Source organism: Myotis davidii, unplaced genomic scaffold (assembly GCF_000327345.1).
Source record: "Myotis davidii unplaced genomic scaffold, ASM32734v1 scaffold118, whole genome shotgun sequence".
NCBI lineage: Eukaryota > Metazoa > Chordata > Mammalia > Chiroptera > Vespertilionidae > Myotis > Myotis davidii.
In genome coordinates, this window is record NW_006290441.1 from 559,739 (window position 1) to 577,944 (window position 18,206).

Consider the following 18,206-nt stretch of genomic DNA (forward strand, 5'->3'; position numbering starts at 1 on the left):
CTGGCTCAGGGGTGGGTGCCTGGCCAGCCTGGGTGAGGGGATGATGACTGTTTGCAGCTGGTCACACACCCTTCAGGGTGGGGGTCCCCACTGGGGTGCCGGGCCAGCCTGGATGAGGGGGTGAGGGCTGTTTTCAGGCTGGTGGGTGACTGAAGCTCCCAGCCTCTCCTTTTTTCTTTTTCTTTTTTATTCTGGGATTTATTTACCTTCTATAGCTGACACTGGAGCTGAGAGCTGGCTCCAGCTCTGAGGCCTTGCCAGCTGAAAGCAGGTATCTGGGTTTGTTTAGATTCTATAATTGAAACTCTGTTGCCATCACTGGAGCTCTAACCTCTGAGCCCGCTGACAGCTGAAAGCAGGTACCTGAGGTTTGCTTAGGTTCTATAATTGCAACATTTGTTGGCTTTTGGGCTCAGAGCTGGGCTGTGGCAGGCGGGGAGCCTTGGCTTCCTCCATCACTGGAGCAAGCCTCATGTTTGCTTCAGCTGCATGGCTGCCAGCCGCCATCTTTATTGGCAGTTAATTTGCATATCGCCCTGATTAGCCAATGGGAAGCGTAGCAGAGGTACAGTTAATTACTCTTTTTGTCTTTTATTAGATAGGATATTTAAAAAATAAAAAAATAAAATAAAAACCCTGCATGAAATAACTAAACTTACATTTTTAGGCATGTATTTAACAATGATCCATCCAAACACACATATCATTGTGTGTTTACATACTTGCCTCACACTTTCTTACCTCGATACTTTGGTCAATCTGTTTTTTCTATTTGAAGTGTCCCTCTGTCCTAACTATAGTTGTCTCCTAGCTATAAATACTGGCTCCCTAAAGTAAATACTGATTCCTATATCTTACTCATAACTATATCACAAAGTGCTCTGTACAGAGCAGGCACTCAACAATAGTCACTTCACTAACCAATTTTAAAACTTACCTTTGAAATAAGTTGTTTGAACTCTGTAACTGTTTGATTTAAGTAAGCACGAACAGTGACAGGTGCAGCTACAGATTCTGCCTTTAGATCAACAACATGAACTTTCACCATCACTTCTGTCACATTTGGAAAAAATAAAACATAAGTGGAGGTTATTTTTTAAAATGTATTTACATGAATAATGAATTTTTACTATGTTTCTAATAGATGGTAAAGATAACATTTGTTCTAGTTATCAAAATGGTAGATGTTACAATGTTATACATGTATAACACACGTTAAAGCTTCTTTCACAATTTGTCACTTTACAAGCAAACATATAAAAAGATATAGAAAAGAGCCTAATAAAAGTTCTAGATCTCTTTTAAAAAATGACAAAAGTAAAAATGTGGTTTTTAAAAATACATGCTTTGTTTCCTTATAAAACATAACAACACTGTCTAATTTATTAAGTATATTAAAGTATATATCCAAATTTCCAAAGTACAGACCCAAACCACAACACTAAATAAATATAAATAACTAGAAAATGCAAAACAAATAGTAAAGGGGACAAAGTAGCCCCACTTGCTTTTGAACAACCTTCATTAAACCATTCAAGATTTTGTTTATAATCAAATAGTATTTTCTATATCCTATGAAAAAGTCCTACCGAAAAACTGTTTTGGTTTAAAAGTTTTTTTTCACTTAAATTCTTCATATTACAATTTAATCCCATCTTCTCTGCTTCTGTTTTCAGGAGATCACATAGAACTAAACTTTTAATCATCAGAAAAATAAATGATCTTCAAATAGTACATTTAAGATAATTATTCTCTAGCTTACATGATTTAATCTCTTGTATGTAGTTTATGTCAATCCTCAATTTTTCCCATGTTGCTAATCTATATCTGATAAAATATTCTGAAGTCTTGATTATTAATGAACTAGAGGCCCAGTGCACGAATTTGTGCATGGGCGGGGTCCCTCAGCCTGGCTGGTGATCCGGCTGATCAGGGCTGTGGGAAGTTGGCCAGGGGGAGGGGCCGCTGGAGGTTGGCTGTAGGAGCACACTGACCACCGGAGGGCAGCTCCTGCTTTGAGTGTCTGCCCCCTGGTGGTCAATGCGCATCATAGCGACAGGTCGTTCGGTTGCTTAGGCTTTTATATCTATATCTATATCTATATCTATACCTATACCTATACCTATACCTATACCTATACCTATACCTATACCTACCTATACCTATACCTATATCTATACCTATATCTATAGGTAAAGGCAATTAGCTAGCCTGGCCAGTGCGGCTCAGAGGTTGAGCATTGATTCAGGAACCAAAAGGTCACAGATTCGATTCCGTCAGGGCACATGCCTAGGTTGGGGGCTTGATCCCCATTGGGGGCCATGCAAGAGGCAACCGATCAATGATGTTCCTCTCTCATTGATATTCCTCTCTATCTCTCTATCCCACTCTCTAAAATCAATAAAAATATATTTTTAAAAAAGGTGATTAGCTATAAGTTTTACAATTCACACTCACATTTAGAGTTTTCTTTTTAAAAAGTGGTTTTACTGCTGATTCCTATTATTCCTTGATAATAATTTTTGCTATCTAGCTCAAAAATAATCGGCAAGAAAATGCTCTAAAAGGACTCTTTACGAATCGGGCAGAGTCTGACTGAAGGAGCCCTTGAAAAAAATACCACATGTATTTTACTTTGGAAAGAGGAGTCTTCATTAAAATAAAAGGAGGTGTATAGGAGACATAGAGGAACAGAATTTGAAAGGGTAGAAGTAGTTTTGTAAATTCAACTTTTAGGAATAAAAGTAGAGAACATAAACCTGATTTCTGATTACCAACCAACCCAAGGGAATTAAATTTAAATTAGGGTCAAGACAATAACAATAAAAATTTGGCAGAAGTTTTTTTAAACATTTTAATTTTACCCTACTTATTACAGTTTACATATAATGATGACTAGAAAATTTTGGATGTGTAACTGTCTTTAGGGACAATTTAGGGTTATGGTATTTTGCTTTCTAGGTCAGTCTGAAAGAAAAAAAACACCCTCATATACTGAGAAATGTGATAAGACTTAAAAAAAATAGAAAAAGCTGAAGTCTCTGGAACTTGCAGAAATGACGAGGATGGAGAAAAATAAAAAATGTTGGCAATGCCTGGCTGGTATGGCTCAGTGGTTGGCTGCCAACCTAAGGAGGTCTAGATTCAATTCCTGGTCAGGGCACATACCCAGGTTGCTAGCTTGATCCTCGGTAGGGGGCATGTAGGAGACAGCCGATGAATGATGTTTTCTCATCATTGATGTTTCTCTCTCTCTCTCTCTCTCCCTTTCGCTCTGAAATCAATAAAAATCTATTTAAAAAAATGTTGACAATGATTGATTATGAAACCATCTTTTCAAGGAGACTCTAAAAAACACTCTACCTGTAAGACTTTATGGAAATAAACACTTTTTGGTCCGGGGTCTTCTTGGTAAATAGGGGTGGGGGAAGGGAGGATTATTCAATACTGAAGAAGAAAAATCCCACTGGACACAGTAAACCAGAAGTTTAATTGTTGTTGTTTTTTTAAATTTTGTGTCTATCTTCTTGAAAGCAATCAATAATTTAATTCCTGGCTTTAACCTAACTACTTCCCAACGTATCTCATTTATTTTAAGAACATATAAAATATTTAAGAACATAAAAAATTAAATTTATTTCTATAAACAAAAAACTTTATGAAAAACTTAAGTCCAGTACTACTCATAATACTGCAAAATTCCTTACCCCCAGGTTTATAAGATTGAAAAACTTGATCAGGTTTTCTTGTCTCCAACAGCAGATCAAACATATATGTTGACTTGACTCCACCTAGTAGAAGTCCCATTGGTGTATCTTCTTCTCCTTCATATGATCTTTCAAGATAATCATGAAACTCATCATATTTAACAAGGCGACAACAATCCACAGGTATTACCTCTTCCAAATCCATCATCTAAAAGAAACCCCCCCCAAAAAAATATTTTAGTCTGATGTGTAATTATACTCACATTTAGAGCTCTCTTTTACATCTCTTAATAGGTCCTAACAAACAATAATATCCATATGTTTATGATTTGCATCAAAGCTCAAAGAAATCAAAGTTAAAGGCACAAGTTAAACACTATCCTAATATATAGAGAGCCAGGGTCCATAACATCCTAAACGACCAAACAGACGACCGCCAGGCTGTGTGTGCAGCAGGCTCAGGTGGGTGGGGACTGGTGAGCAGGTTGAACTACTGACCTCTTGGTCCCTCCTGGGACACGGGCGCCATGGCAAGCCAGCACTGACTGCAGTTGCCACAGCGACCTAGCACTGACTGCCACTGCTGTGGACGCTACAGCAATCCAGCACTGACTGCCAAGGTAGGTGTGATGCGATTGGTCGGGAGGCCCCAACCATTGCCCTAGGATCGCCCCGCAGAGGGAGGCCCAGCCCACCGCCCAGCGGCAGTGGGGGGGCCTCCCTCTGCGGGGCAATCAATCGCAGGGCGCCCAGACTGTGAGAGGGTGCAGGCCGGGCTAAAGGACCACCCCTTGCCTCTGGCCGAGTGCACAAATTTCATGCATTGGGCCACCAGTCCTATATAATAAAAGCCTAATATGCTAAATGTCTGGTCAACCGGTTGGTTGTTCAACCAATCAAAGTGTAATATACTAATGATATGCTAAGGCCGCTCAACTGCTTGCTATGACATTCACTAAGCTCTAGGGGGCAGGTACTCTGACCAGTAGGTTAGCTGCCTAAGCCATCAGTTGGACATTCCCTGAGGGCTCCCGGATTGCGAGAGATACCAGGCCAGGCTGAGGACTCTCCCCACTGAGTGCACGAATTTGATGTACCGGGCCTCTAGTTTTTAAATAATCACATTTCATTATCCCTCAAATCATACAACCTGTGCACTAATATATTTTAAAGACATTTTTTGTTTTAAAAAAGTTAACATTCTAAACTCTAGATGGACTCAAAAATCATATAAAGAATAAATAAATATTTTTGTGAGACTTTCTCAAAACAAACTATATTTCAAAGATTTAAATGGACTACCAGTGTGATTGCAAGTGCTTATACTACTATTGACTATAATAAAAATTTTGGAAAATATGTTAACACGATTATCTAAGATATCAATAATTAAATGCTAACAGTACAATTAAACTTACCTTATATGCCATTTCTACTGCTTCCTTTAATGTCTTATCCTTATGAACCTCCAATTTATTTTCCATCATGACTTGTTTCACGGGATGCAAGCAGAACAGTTTTATCTAGAAATTGTAAAATACCATCATAACTCAGCAGGTCATGAGTCAAAGCTTAATTCTTTTGTAGATAGCGTTTTTTTCCTAATAGTAAAAAACTATAAATTTTTTAAAAACACATACACTGGGATCGTTCTCTCTGGTGTCTCTTTTTCTCACTTAATAACTGATAGTGATTATGTTTAATATTATTAAAAATTGAAAGACATTAATTTTAACAAGTGTATGTTTCTTTTTAAGCATATACTATCATATTATACATAATCATTCCCTTACTGATATACATTCAAGTTGTTTCCAATTTTTCCCTACTTTTGAAAATACTGTGATCAATGTCCTTGAGGTCACAATTCTACAGCATCTGCAATTATCTTATTAGGTAATATTTCCTTAAGAGAATTATATGTAAAATAATATGAATTTACATTAAGACTTGATAAATTCTACTCAATATCTATGCAAAAAAGTTTTACAAATTTATTCTTCTTATAGCAGAATGTGACAATGCTCATCTTATTGTAACCTCACCAGCACTGAGTATTATTACTACGTTATTGTTTCTTTTAATGCATAACATAAATTCTTACCTTACTTTAGTAATATGGTTGGTTATACTCCTTAATGATCATGATAGCATAGCTGTCTACAGAACCAACCCAATTAGTTAGCTATGAGAATTGCAGTTGAGCAAACTGCAATAGCACTTTTTAATTAAAAATAAAATTATAAAATCTAACCTTGCATGTGTTACGCTCGATTTCTCGTTGCCTCTTTTCTTGTTCTTCCAATTCTCTCTCTCTCTGCACCAAATTTTTAATATGTTCTGGATATTCATCTACTTCTAGAAATTCTATTAATAATAAAAACAGGGTAAGACAGGGCCACTGAAATTGAGCTTCTTTTATTTAATTTTGTTCTACTAGTTTTCCATTGTATATAATTCTACTATCACTCTCATCAAAATATATCTCAATTACATGAATCTCTCAACTTGAAACATGAGCTTCTTCCAGACAAGGGTAAAGAGGTAGTTAATAGCCCTGACCAGTTTGGCTCAGTGGATAGAGCGTCGGCCTGCAGACTCAAGAGTCCTAGGTTCGATTCCGGTCAAGGGCATGTACCTTGGTTGCAGGCACATCCCCAGTGGGGAGTGTGCAGGAGGCAGCTGATCGATGTTTCTCTCTCATCAATGTTTCTGGCTCTCTATCCCTCTCCCTTCCTCTCTGTAAATAATCAATAAAATATATTTTTTAAAAAAGAGGTACTTAATAACACACAGTTACATCTCATATTTTAAAAAGTCATATATTTATCCATAATAGCATTTGGCTCTAGGCCAACTCTATGTAGATTAAGATTTTTAAAATAAAAAAGCTTCTCTGAAACTTGGAAATAAAACTATTTCTGATTTTAAGTTGTATTAGCACCATAAATTATGTGACCCTGTGTAAGCACTTCTCCAGATCCTGGTTTCTTCAGCATATTGCTAGCACCTACCTTATCGTTATTTCCTGGGGTATAATAAAATGTAATAAATGCTATTGCTGCTTCTACTACTACAAATATTATTTATTTGTATATTATTCCCTAATACAATTATCTTTCCTTTGTTCTCAAAGCAGTTTTTTAGCTGCCTTCTAATCAAATTTCATATGTAACTCAAAGTATTAAAAGTGACATTATGAGACTATGACACTACTTAATAAAGCCAAAGATTATTAAGCAATAAATTAGAACAATTTATATCTTAAAAATCATGCCTCTGTGGAAAATAAAAATCTACTGCTCTTCGAAATGAGCTCTAATTCTAAAAATATTCCAGGTCATACATATAGCGCCCCCTGGTGCTTCATCACAAACCTAGAGCTGGGAGTGAATAAAGGAAAGCTGTTATTTATTGCTCTATTGAAAATATCTGGAATGCTGGGTGCTAAAGAGACACATGAACCACAATCCTGGCTCTGCATCCAGGTAGAATGGACAGTTACTTTTTGGGTTACATTGAATGATTACTTCTACTCTGAAATATTTGTTCTGAAATGATTTCTTGTTATAATTTCCTTTCTTTTCATTAATTCTACAGTAAATTATTGAAAAGCCACTATATGATAGACCCTGGATTATACTGTTGGTGAAAAGATAAATAAGTCCTAAGTCTTGCACCAACTGAATTCAGAATTTAATGAGGGTTAAAAAAATGCAAATAAAGCATTATACTGCTGCAAATAGATTTACTCATGGCATGGAAGTTTCTAAATAAAGAAAAATGTTAAAATTAATGAGAGTGAATATGTTATTTTAATTATAAAAAGAATATAAGCAAACATATCACCTGTGTATATAACTATGTTCATGTACAAAGATATATCTCTACCTATTTGCATACTGCTTTAGCAGAGTAAAAGTTAGCATGAAAAATGAGGAGCTGTAATTTTTCAAAGTAATAATTACAAAAAAGAAAAAAAAAGACAACCTCACATGCTTTGTATACAGGATTATTTGGGGGAATTCTTAATAAAATTAAAATATAAAGAAGGCACGCTAGACTAATAAAACTTTACTTGCTTTTTAAGCGAATAGCAAAGACATTTAACTCTAGTTTTTAAGAATCTTTCTAGAGTGGTAAGTGAGAAGTTTACTTCATCTATGGTCCCCATGCAAAGCATATAGATATGAAATACCCCCTAAAATTATAAAAGAAAAAAAATAGCTTCATTTGAATTTTTACTATGTACCAGACATGATGTTAAATGCTTAAAATATGTTATCTCATTTAATTTTTTATACAACCTTATAAAATACAATTATTCCCATTCTACAGATGTGGAAAAATAAGACTTAGAAAAGATAAATAACTTGGTCTGGGACATGCAGCTGCTGAGTTATGACTGCTACACAGGTCTGGAGGTTATCATCACTAAACGAAACTCCGTATAATACAATCTTACTGCAAATAAATATCTGGTTTATTCCATGCAGAGTAAGTTTTGCCCCTTAATGTAGTAAAAAAAACCCACAAAAACAGTTCATTTTTCCCCAAAATGTTTTTACCAGTTGGTATTATCTCACAATAGTCTTTATAATTAATTCTTCCATGCATAAAAAAACTTAATTATCCTATCAGTTAAAAGTGGTTATCTGGGCTTGAAAACTTGCTTAAGAAATTAGTTTATCCTACAGATTAATATCAAATAATACTACAGATTAAAAGCAAAGTAATGTATGTTAACATACTTGCATTTCTTGTTGGATCCTTCAGTCTATATATCAACATATATGCATTTGTGGAGCTAGTAGAAATACAAAAAAAGATTAATAGGAACAAAAAGTAGATTGTAAAAACTCCATTTCCTAGCATCAAATATTTATTAAAAGTATTGTTTCAAACAATTAGAAATCATGAAACTGTCCTCAAATACGTTCAAATTTAAAACATTCTAGAAAAAAAATCTACTTTGCTTTTACTGATACATTTATGAGGAGATTCCATACCTCCTCTTGGTACACAGTAAGGTCTTCAAAAAAACCTGTGTCCTAGAATGATTACTATAATTAAGTCAGGAGTCAGCAAACTTCTTCTGGAAAGGGCCAGATAATGAAAGTATGATCTGTGTTGCAATTACCTAACTCTGCTGAGGTAGTGGGATAAGATCAACATAAAATATTTAAGCAAATGATACAGTGATGTTTCAATAAAACTTTATTTCCAAAAACTGGAAATAAACTGGATTTGACCCACCACTGGGTTAAACTTTCTTAATGGTGAAAAATATTGAGAAGCTGTTGTTAATTTATAGACACTAAAAATTACAAAGTTATTTACCTTGCAAAAGCACTGGAGTAATACCCTCTGCTTCCTGAAGATCCACCATGCGTTTTCTTAATGTCCTCTTGTGTTATCTAAAAAGTTGTCACGTTATTAACTTTTTGGTAAAATTTATAATACCACTACCTTTATGGCAATATGTAACCCAATATGTAAATTTTTAACCTCAGAGTTAAATGGACCACACGTACCAATTCACAAAGTTTAATCATAATCAGCAGCTGCTAGTGACCACTTAGTTCTAGTGCTCTCAATCAGCCCACATGAAGGCTCATGACAAGAGGAAAATTGGGAATCTATCTCTGGAAACATTGAGCAAGCCCCAAAGAGACAAAACCAAGAAATAACAACAATTAACAAAGCAAGAAATTTACTGAGAGCAAAAACAAAATATTATTTGGTATGTGTCCTAAAATGCTTCACTGTAAACATCCAGTCTCCCATTTCAATAAACCCAGAGATTGATAGAAACATCCCTGCTCGTCTTTTAGAATAATAATCTCAAAAAACCCCTCCTTACCCTGCTGACATGTTGATCATTGAAGCTGTACCACTGATCATCACTGAATGACTTTATACAAGCATAATAGTGACCACCAGCAGCACTCCCTGAATGAACCATAACGGAGAAGAGCTCATAGATCAAGGAATTCTAAGAGGAAAAAATAAAGGTAACTCAACAAGAGGAAAAACACTTATTTGTATATTTCCTATTCTCTATTAACACATAGTGAAGTAACATGTTAGTTGTCCTATATATTTATTGTAGGTTAATGTTCCTCTAAGATAATTAAAATGGCAATTCACCATATAATTTTATACACCACAAGCTTCACTCAGTGTATTCCTTCATATTTTAATTATACTACAATATCTGAAACTATGCATATAGAAATATAATTCATTTATGTAAAAAAGAAAACAATCTGAAATTTTAGAAGCAAGTGTCACATATAACACTATTCTAATATGTGTAGTCAAGATCAAGAAATTTCAAATAACTTTTTTTATTCAAATAAGATTCAATTTCCTTTATAGAGGAGCTGAAGGATATAATGATTTGGAACATCTAATGTATTTATGTAATATCTGTGATACAGTGATTACTGATTTGATAGCTCTAAGGTATGCAAAGCTGTTCAACATTAGAAAATTAATCTATGTCAGCAATTTTCAAACTTTTCCATCTCATGGCATACATAAACTAATTACTAAAATTCTGTAGCACACCAAAAATATATTTTTTGCCAATCTGACAAAAAAAAAAGTATGATGTTGATTCATTCACACTGGGCGGATATTGTTGTGTTGGCTGTTTTTATTTGACAATCTCCAGGGAAACAGTCAGGTATCGCATGTTTTAGAAATTTTCATGGCAGCACATGGGTTTACACTCACCTTTGCAGAGGAGTGGAGAAGTGACCCTGTAGAGTGACTAATGTCTTAGAGCAGCGGTCCTCTGCCCAGGACATGTTGGGAGCCTTGAAACATACCTTTATCCAGGCCCCACCCAGAGGGGTTCTGATTCAATTGGTCAGGGCTAGGGCCTTCCATTATTCATTTCATCTATCTGTCTGAAAGAAATAGGTAAGTTTAAAAGGTAAAGGATAATGGTGGTGAGAATATAGGTCTTCATCTAAAAATAAATTTATGCAAGTGAAACTCTATTCTCAAATACTGCCTAAAAAACTATATATATAATATACATGACTCTAAGACTGTGTTAGTGATCAGTTTTCATGCCAGTGATTCATATTCATACCATGCCTAAGATATTTGATCTGTAATTCTCTCCTCAATAAAGCAGATTATATGAATGTGAAAGAAATGTTTGATTAAAAATCACCTAGACAGTGACAAAAAAATTCTATCCTAGAGATTACCCAGCTTTTCAATTTTAAAATTATAATCCATGATAAAAATCCATAAATATTTTTGAAGTACCTTAAGGGCTATCATGGAGGTGGGGGTGGGAAGAGGAAGACGACTGAAGGCTTTGTCTTTCCCCCACCTTAAAAAGATCAGTTCTATTACTGTTTAATAAAGGGTTCCACAGCCCGAATTTTAAAAATCAAAAGGCCTAATGTTTTCATTTTGCTATATGAGAAAAGTCTGAAGATGTAAGATGTAGAGGCTTGACGAAACCGGTTTGGCTCAGTGGACAGAGCGTCGGCCTGCGGACTGAAAGGTCCCAGGTTCGATTTCGGTCAAGGGCATGTACCTGGGTTGTGGGCCCATCCCCAGTAGGAGATGTGCAGGAGGCAGCTGATCGATGTTTCTCCCTCATCGATGTTTCCAATTCTTTATCTCGCTCCCTTCCTCTCTGTAAAAAAATCAATAAAATATATTTTAAAAAAAAGATGTAGAGGCTTGCTGCAACTTTCCAGACAGAAGTCCTGATTACTAGGACCCTTCCCACAGCATCACCCACCTTACATAATCACAGTTTAGCCTCCCAGAAATCAATGCTCCCACTGTAAGTTTTTCACAAATTTAACTATAACCATGTAAATGCATAAAAAATGAACACCTTAAAAAGTCTTTTCAAAAATTAAACTTTGTTTAAAGAGAACTTTCTCAGTCACACAGCTACCACATTTTACACATATATAGTATATATCACCTCAGAGATTACATTATTCTCTCTTTCAACTAAAAACTGCAAACTATAAAAGGCACCTTTTCAAGACCAGGTTTTGAAATCTTTTCAGTTCCACTACTGTTTTCAAGGCAGATCCCTTCATCGACACCATCATCATTGGAGAAATCATTGCTCATTTGATCACTGTGACAACTGCCTTCGTTTTCTGCTCCACTGTCAGTGCAACTTTCAGTCTGAGGAGATTTCTTAATAAAACATAATTATCTTACAATAGCAAACTAAATAAAGTAAAAATATAGTCAAGTAAAACTTTTTTCTACATGCTGCTTTTTCACATAATTTAATACACTGTTAATAAATACTTACTTTACTTTAAGTAAATTTAGTTTTTCTTAAAAAGTGAGACAAAAAAAATAAAATAAACAAAAAAGTATATTTTAAAAGCATTTATATTAATGTCCTTAAAATTCTAATTCAACAAATTAGTAATTCAGAATTCTAGTAAACTCCTTTTATGTTTATAGTTGTAAAGTAATAATAAAAAATTTTTTCACCAACATCAATAAAAGCAGAGAACCTAAACTCCAAAACAAGCTTCTTCTGTTTTCAAATTCCCAAAGAACATCATATCTTTTATTGAACAGAAAGTTCCATATCATTGTGCTAGGTATTGTACTAGACAATTAGAAAGAAAAACCAGACATTGTTTCTATCCTCAAGAATTTTATACTCTAGTGTATAGGAGGTTGAATGTAACAAGAGCAAATCATATTTTTCCCTGCTTTTATGATTTTTAAATCCCTTTCATGCATATTTAAATGGAAGAAATCTACTTTTTAGAAATCCTCAATTTTTACCCTTTTCCTTTAATATTTTATATACATAGCTAAAAATATTTTTATTTAAATAACTTAAGAATTCTTCTCTAAGCCGAAACCGGTTTGGCTCAGTGAATAGAGCATCGGCTTGAGGACTGAAAGGTCCCAGGTTCGATTCCGGTCAAGGGCATGTACCTGGGTTGCAGGCACATCCCCAGTGGGGGATGTGCAGGTGGCAGCTGATCGATGTATTTCTCTCTCATTGATGTTTCTAACTCTCTATCTCTCTCCCTTTCTCTCTGTAAAAAATCAATAAAATATATTTTTTAAAAAAAGAATTCTTCTCTAAGGTATCGCATAAAAGTTCTTGAATTAACCAAGCAATCTATAATAATAAAAGTGTAATATGTTAATTAGACCGGACAACCTTTCGGATGAAGCCGGGGCTGCGAGGGAAGCCCAGGTCCCGGGTGTCAGAGGGAAGCTGGTGCCAGCAGCCAGGGGAAGAAAGGCCTACTCTTGCACGAATATCGTGCATCGGGCCTCTAGTATAAAATAAGCACCAATTTTGCCAAGAACTTTGCTGTAGGAACTGTATCTAACATAGTCTTCATCCCTTTAGTTGGTTCAAGGAAAAATGGAGGTGAAAACCAACATTAGAACTCTATACTACGTCAAAAGAGATCATTCCTGAAACCCCTTTACCTAAGCCAGAACATCTCTTTTCTTCTCCCAAGAAATGGACTTAGAACTTCCTAAAAGTTCCTGTCAAACTTTATAGGTTTTCTTCCCTTGGGAAAAAAAATTCCCTTTTAAGAATTATATTAGGAACATGCAGAAGACCAAAGTCATAATGATCTCTGAGTAGGAATCCTACAATGATTACACCTCCTTTAAAAGTTTGGTATACTCTGAGTAGATTTCCTAGCTTAAGCACAAGTGTTTGAGATATTATTTTAAATTGAATTTTTCAAAATGTTATTTGGTCATAGGTCTCATTCAATGAATATTTACTTTATCAAAGGTGCTTTCTTCTCACTTATTAGCCTTACTTTACAGACAAGGAAAGTGAGGCTTAGAAAGGTTGCTCTTTTGTGCCACACTGCCTATTAGTTTTTAACAGCACTCTATACAATTTGATGAATGTTTAAAATTATTTTTGAGCTTCTGGGAAAGATATTTTTATAATTACAGTAATCAGTTCCAACCAGAAAAAACATGCTTCATGACAGTTTTGAGAATAAAGATTTATCACTCTTACAACTATGTTAAGTAATTGTAAATATTCCTCATAATGAAATATTAAAAAATATAGTGGGACAGCCCTGGCTGGGTAGATCAGTTGGTTGGAGCACCATCGCAATATGCCTGGTTGGGGGTTAGATGCCTGGTTGGTGCACATACAAGAATCAACCAATGAACGCATGAATGAGTGGAACAACAAATCAATGTTTCTCTCTCAAATTAATAAATAAAAGTTTTTAATAAAATGGTCTTATTTGGAAAAAACAAAAGATGGATTTTAAGAAAAAAGAATGTAGTGGGACATCATGAATCTTTTACTGGATAAGAAGAAAGAAATCAGAGAATTCAAGGTCAATGAGTGAAAGAAATTGAATAGCTTTACCTGTGTGGTTCAAAGTCCCATTCTCAAACTATTTAAAGTTTTAATTAAAAAAAACTAATTAGAAAAGGGAAAAAGACAAAATACCTTCCTTTTCTAGCTTCCTAATCTAGCCAATTTAAGAGCAAGCAAACCTTAAATGAGAATAACCCAGAACCCTTAACCCTGAAAAAGATACTAAGACAAATAAGAAGTTAAGGCCATCCTACTTAGTTTCCTTGTTTATTCATTCATATATACTTGTTCTGTGTTTTTTATGTACCACAAGTGCAGCTCACATGTAAATTGTTTTTTCAATAACTAAGAAAGTTATGAAACATAAGATTATCTCTCCAATTAAAGAAATAATTTCAGAGTTTTAGGTCTTCTTGTTTTTTCAAATGATATTATAAGTTACTTTGATCAAGCAAGAATATTTGAAATATAATTTATGGTGGACAGGAAAAGCTTATACAAAGTTAGTTGTTTTTATAGACTTGGCATTAGAAAATAAGGAAAGGCTTCCATCAAGAAAATAGTCTAAACATGTGTTAAGTTATTCCAAATAGCTCTTTTAAACATGACTAACCAAATGGGTTAATGAAAAACATAACAAGAAAATATAATACTTACTTCATCTTCAACATCAATAAATGTACTCATATCCAGCTCTTCAGGAAATGTCATCCGATCATTCAATTTAATCCTGTGCATGGTTGTATAATCAAAATCAAACCTTTTCAATTGTAAGGTCAGCAGATAAGGGAAATGCAAAAACCGAAGACCCTAAAAAGAAAGGGGGACATATTAAATATTGACCGTTATCTCAGGTAATTAAGTATTAATTTCTACATGACATCTACCTTTCGTGCATCACACTTCTTCTTACAACGTTCACAAAAATATTGATTTGGGCCATCCAGGATCTCTGGCTGAATAAATGCATGCAATGCTTCTTCCTAATTAGAAAAAAAAATTGTTTCATAATTACTTAATGATGTTATAATACTAACGACAAAATCCTGAATATAAACAGTGCAAAAAAAACAAACCCCAAAAAACAAAGAAAAAAAAGAACAACAGTGCAATTACCAAAACACTTGTAAGTAGAATGGCTAGAAAATTAGGAACTCAAAATGCAAAAAGGGAAATAAAATCAAAATGTTATCATTATAAAAACTGAAAAATAATATAAATTCTTATTTCATTCTGTATGAGATCTGCCTTTCCTAGCACTGCACATTAGTTAGTCATTTCTACCTAATTGTCATTGTCTTTACATTGTGGTGTTTGCCTAAATAATCTAATAAAAATCCTCAGTCTTTAGATTAAAAAGTAAACCAGCTCTGGCCAGTGGCTCAGTGGTTAGAGTATCAGCCTGAGCACCAGAGGGTTGTAGTTTCGATCCCTAACCTGGTTGGGGGCACATGGAGAAGGCAACCAATTGATGTGTCTCTCTCACATCAATGTCTCTCCCTCCCTCCCATCCATCCACTCTCTAAAAAAATCAATGGAAAAAATATCCTCGGATGAGGATTAACAACAAAAAAAGTAACTCCATACTTCTTAGAAAAGCAGTTATATGTATCATTTCAATATTCTTATGAGACATTTTTACTTACAGTAAATAACACAGAACTCTGAATATTTGACACTAGCCATACACTTAAAAAATGTAATAATAATCTGAATCACTATATTTCGAGTCAATCAGTAATCCACCACTGCACTAGTGTGAAGGCTGAAAACCATAGTGCAATCTTCTCACTGCATGTCAGATACTGCTCCATTTGAAAGTGTATGAGAGCTCCTGGGCTGTTCACCTAGTGTACCAGGTGGTTCTCTTTTCTCCATACAGCCTTAAGACAGAAGTAAGAAACGTAGTATGAATACTGCTGAAGAATTTGTGGGCATTTAATTTTTAATCAATAATTTTTCACAATCAAAAAATGAATTTTAGTTATACAACACATAAGACTGCATAAACTCAAATTTCATTTGACGTCAGAACTGACAATACATATTTATTACACATAAAGAAAAAATGGAATTATTAAGATGAAGTGTTTTCAAATATTTGGTGTTCTTCAAAGGAGAGATAAAGGAGCTTGATCTGGCAAAATGGACTTAAGTTTAAAACAGCTGGCAGAGCTTATAAAACTACTATCCACATATTGTTTGATCTAGCTCATTTTGGAATAAGATCAAAGCTATGAAAAGATATTCAAAATGCTTCTAACTTCATTTATCTTCTAGTTGCTCTCAAAATCACAAGGAAGACCACAGCTGGGAGGTGGGGGGCAGGGTTCTGAAACATGACCAAGCATTTTACTGGAAGTCATAAGAAAGAACACATTTAGAAAAAATTTTTCTCTAAAGCATATTTTAAGCACGAAAAGGCAAATTTTATAAAAACATGAGATTAAAAGAAGCTTTCAGAGTATTACAAACATAGCTTAATGTAGAAGGACATCAAATTTGTTGTTTTCCAAATAGAGGTCATTTGAATTGGTAAAACACTCAATATCTAAAAAAAAAAAAATCAGGGTAGGGGGATAAGGGGTGGAGGGAGAGTGAAAAATTATCTCAAATTCTATTGTACTAAACTAAACTAAGGTATGTATTGTGTGTATTGGCTAAGGTATGTGTATATTGTTCTCTGCCTTATAGTTTATACCTAAAGCTTAACTTTTTTTAAAATTTAAATTCAGAGAAAAGTTTAAAGAACAGAAAATTCCAGGTAACTATTTACGCAGACTGTCCAGGCATTCATCCCACCCACATATACATTTTTCACTACCATTTGAGAGTAGGTTCACATATTATGCTTTTCCTCTTAATACTTCAATGGGAATTTAGAAGAACAAGAATATTCTTAGTTATCAAACTCAGAAAACTATGATAAAGTGCTTTTGTTCATCCACATTCCAATACTATCAATTATCCTAATAGAATTTCTCCGCTTCCAGTACAGAATGGAATCCAGGATCATAAATTGCATCTGGCTGACTGCCTCTTCAGATTCCTTTTTTTTTCTGGAATAGTCTTAAAGCTTTCCTTTCATGACATTAATATTTGTTTTAGAGGCCAGTTATTTTATAAAATGTTCTGTGGTTTGGGTTTCTCTGATGTTCCTCATGATTAGATTCAGATTATGCATTCCTTTCTAGACTACTAAGGATATGTCCTCTTAAGGGTATCACAGTCCCAGGCCATGTCCCTATCCTTATTGGCAATATTATAAATTTCAATCAATGTCAGAGTGTTGTCCATTAGTTATTTTTTTCCACTTGAAACTAATAAGAAATCTGTAAGGAAACTCTTGGAGATCAGGCACAAATCCTGAGCCTTAAACTTTTCACCCTAGATTTTGCACCCACTAATGGATTCTTGCTTAAATCAAATTTTAATGTTTGCTTTTATGAGCAACTTGAAAATCTTTTTAATAGGCCATTTAAGTCCATTCATATTTGATATGACTGATGTTTAGTTTCATTTCACTATTTTATAATTACTGTATTAATTATAAAATACTTCCTTTATGTATGTTTTCTGTGCTGTTTTTACAATTTCTTTTGGTATTTAGGGAGGTTAGCTATATTTTTGTAGTGCATTATACTTTTGTTATTACTCTTAATTCTATTTTCCCTTTTTTCTTACTTACACTTGTAGTGTCTAGTCTGCCAGTAATATGTGGTACTCTTGTTTCCACCTATTCAACAGTCTATGATCTTTCCCTTTCTCTCCTTTTTTAAGAATGGCATTCTGTATACTCTGTCTAACATTTCATACCATTTTTCTACCCAGTCTCCATCCTTTTAAAATTTCGTCCTTATTTCTAGTTTTAATTAGTCCTTAATTCTACAATTCAATAAATCAAATGCTCAGTCCTTTTGCTGAAGCTTCCGCAGTGGTCCCTTGGTTAGATGGAGCTCATTCTCTATTAAACTCCACAGGAAAGGCTCATGATTATAATATTCAATGAGTTCTTCCATGTACAAAATTGGTTTTGTATCCCCATAACTGAAGGAATACTTGGCTGGATATTGAATCCTTGGCTTGTAATTCAGTTTTTTGAAATTGCTATTCTGTTGCCATGATTTGAATGGTTGCTCTTCAGAAGTATGATACCA

General features: G+C 34.4%; 1 protein-coding gene across 1 annotated transcript in view; it reads right to left on the bottom strand.

The window, feature by feature from the left end:
- USP47 (ubiquitin specific peptidase 47) overlaps positions 1-18,206 on the bottom strand; it is a 73,602-nt gene that overhangs the window by 17,242 nt on the left and 38,154 nt on the right. The window contains exons 9-18 of the mRNA XM_015563711.1: positions 14,937-15,032; positions 14,707-14,859; positions 11,730-11,897; positions 9,571-9,702; positions 9,048-9,124; positions 8,459-8,514; positions 5,962-6,074; positions 5,126-5,230; positions 3,708-3,915; positions 938-1,053 (exon numbers count right to left, since the gene is read on the bottom strand). Coding sequence (XP_015419197.1) covers positions 938-1,053; positions 3,708-3,915; positions 5,126-5,230; positions 5,962-6,074; positions 8,459-8,514; positions 9,048-9,124; positions 9,571-9,702; positions 11,730-11,897; positions 14,707-14,859; positions 14,937-15,032 — 1,224 coding nt within the window. The remainder of the gene's footprint in view (positions 1-937; positions 1,054-3,707; positions 3,916-5,125; positions 5,231-5,961; positions 6,075-8,458; positions 8,515-9,047; positions 9,125-9,570; positions 9,703-11,729; positions 11,898-14,706; positions 14,860-14,936; positions 15,033-18,206) is intronic.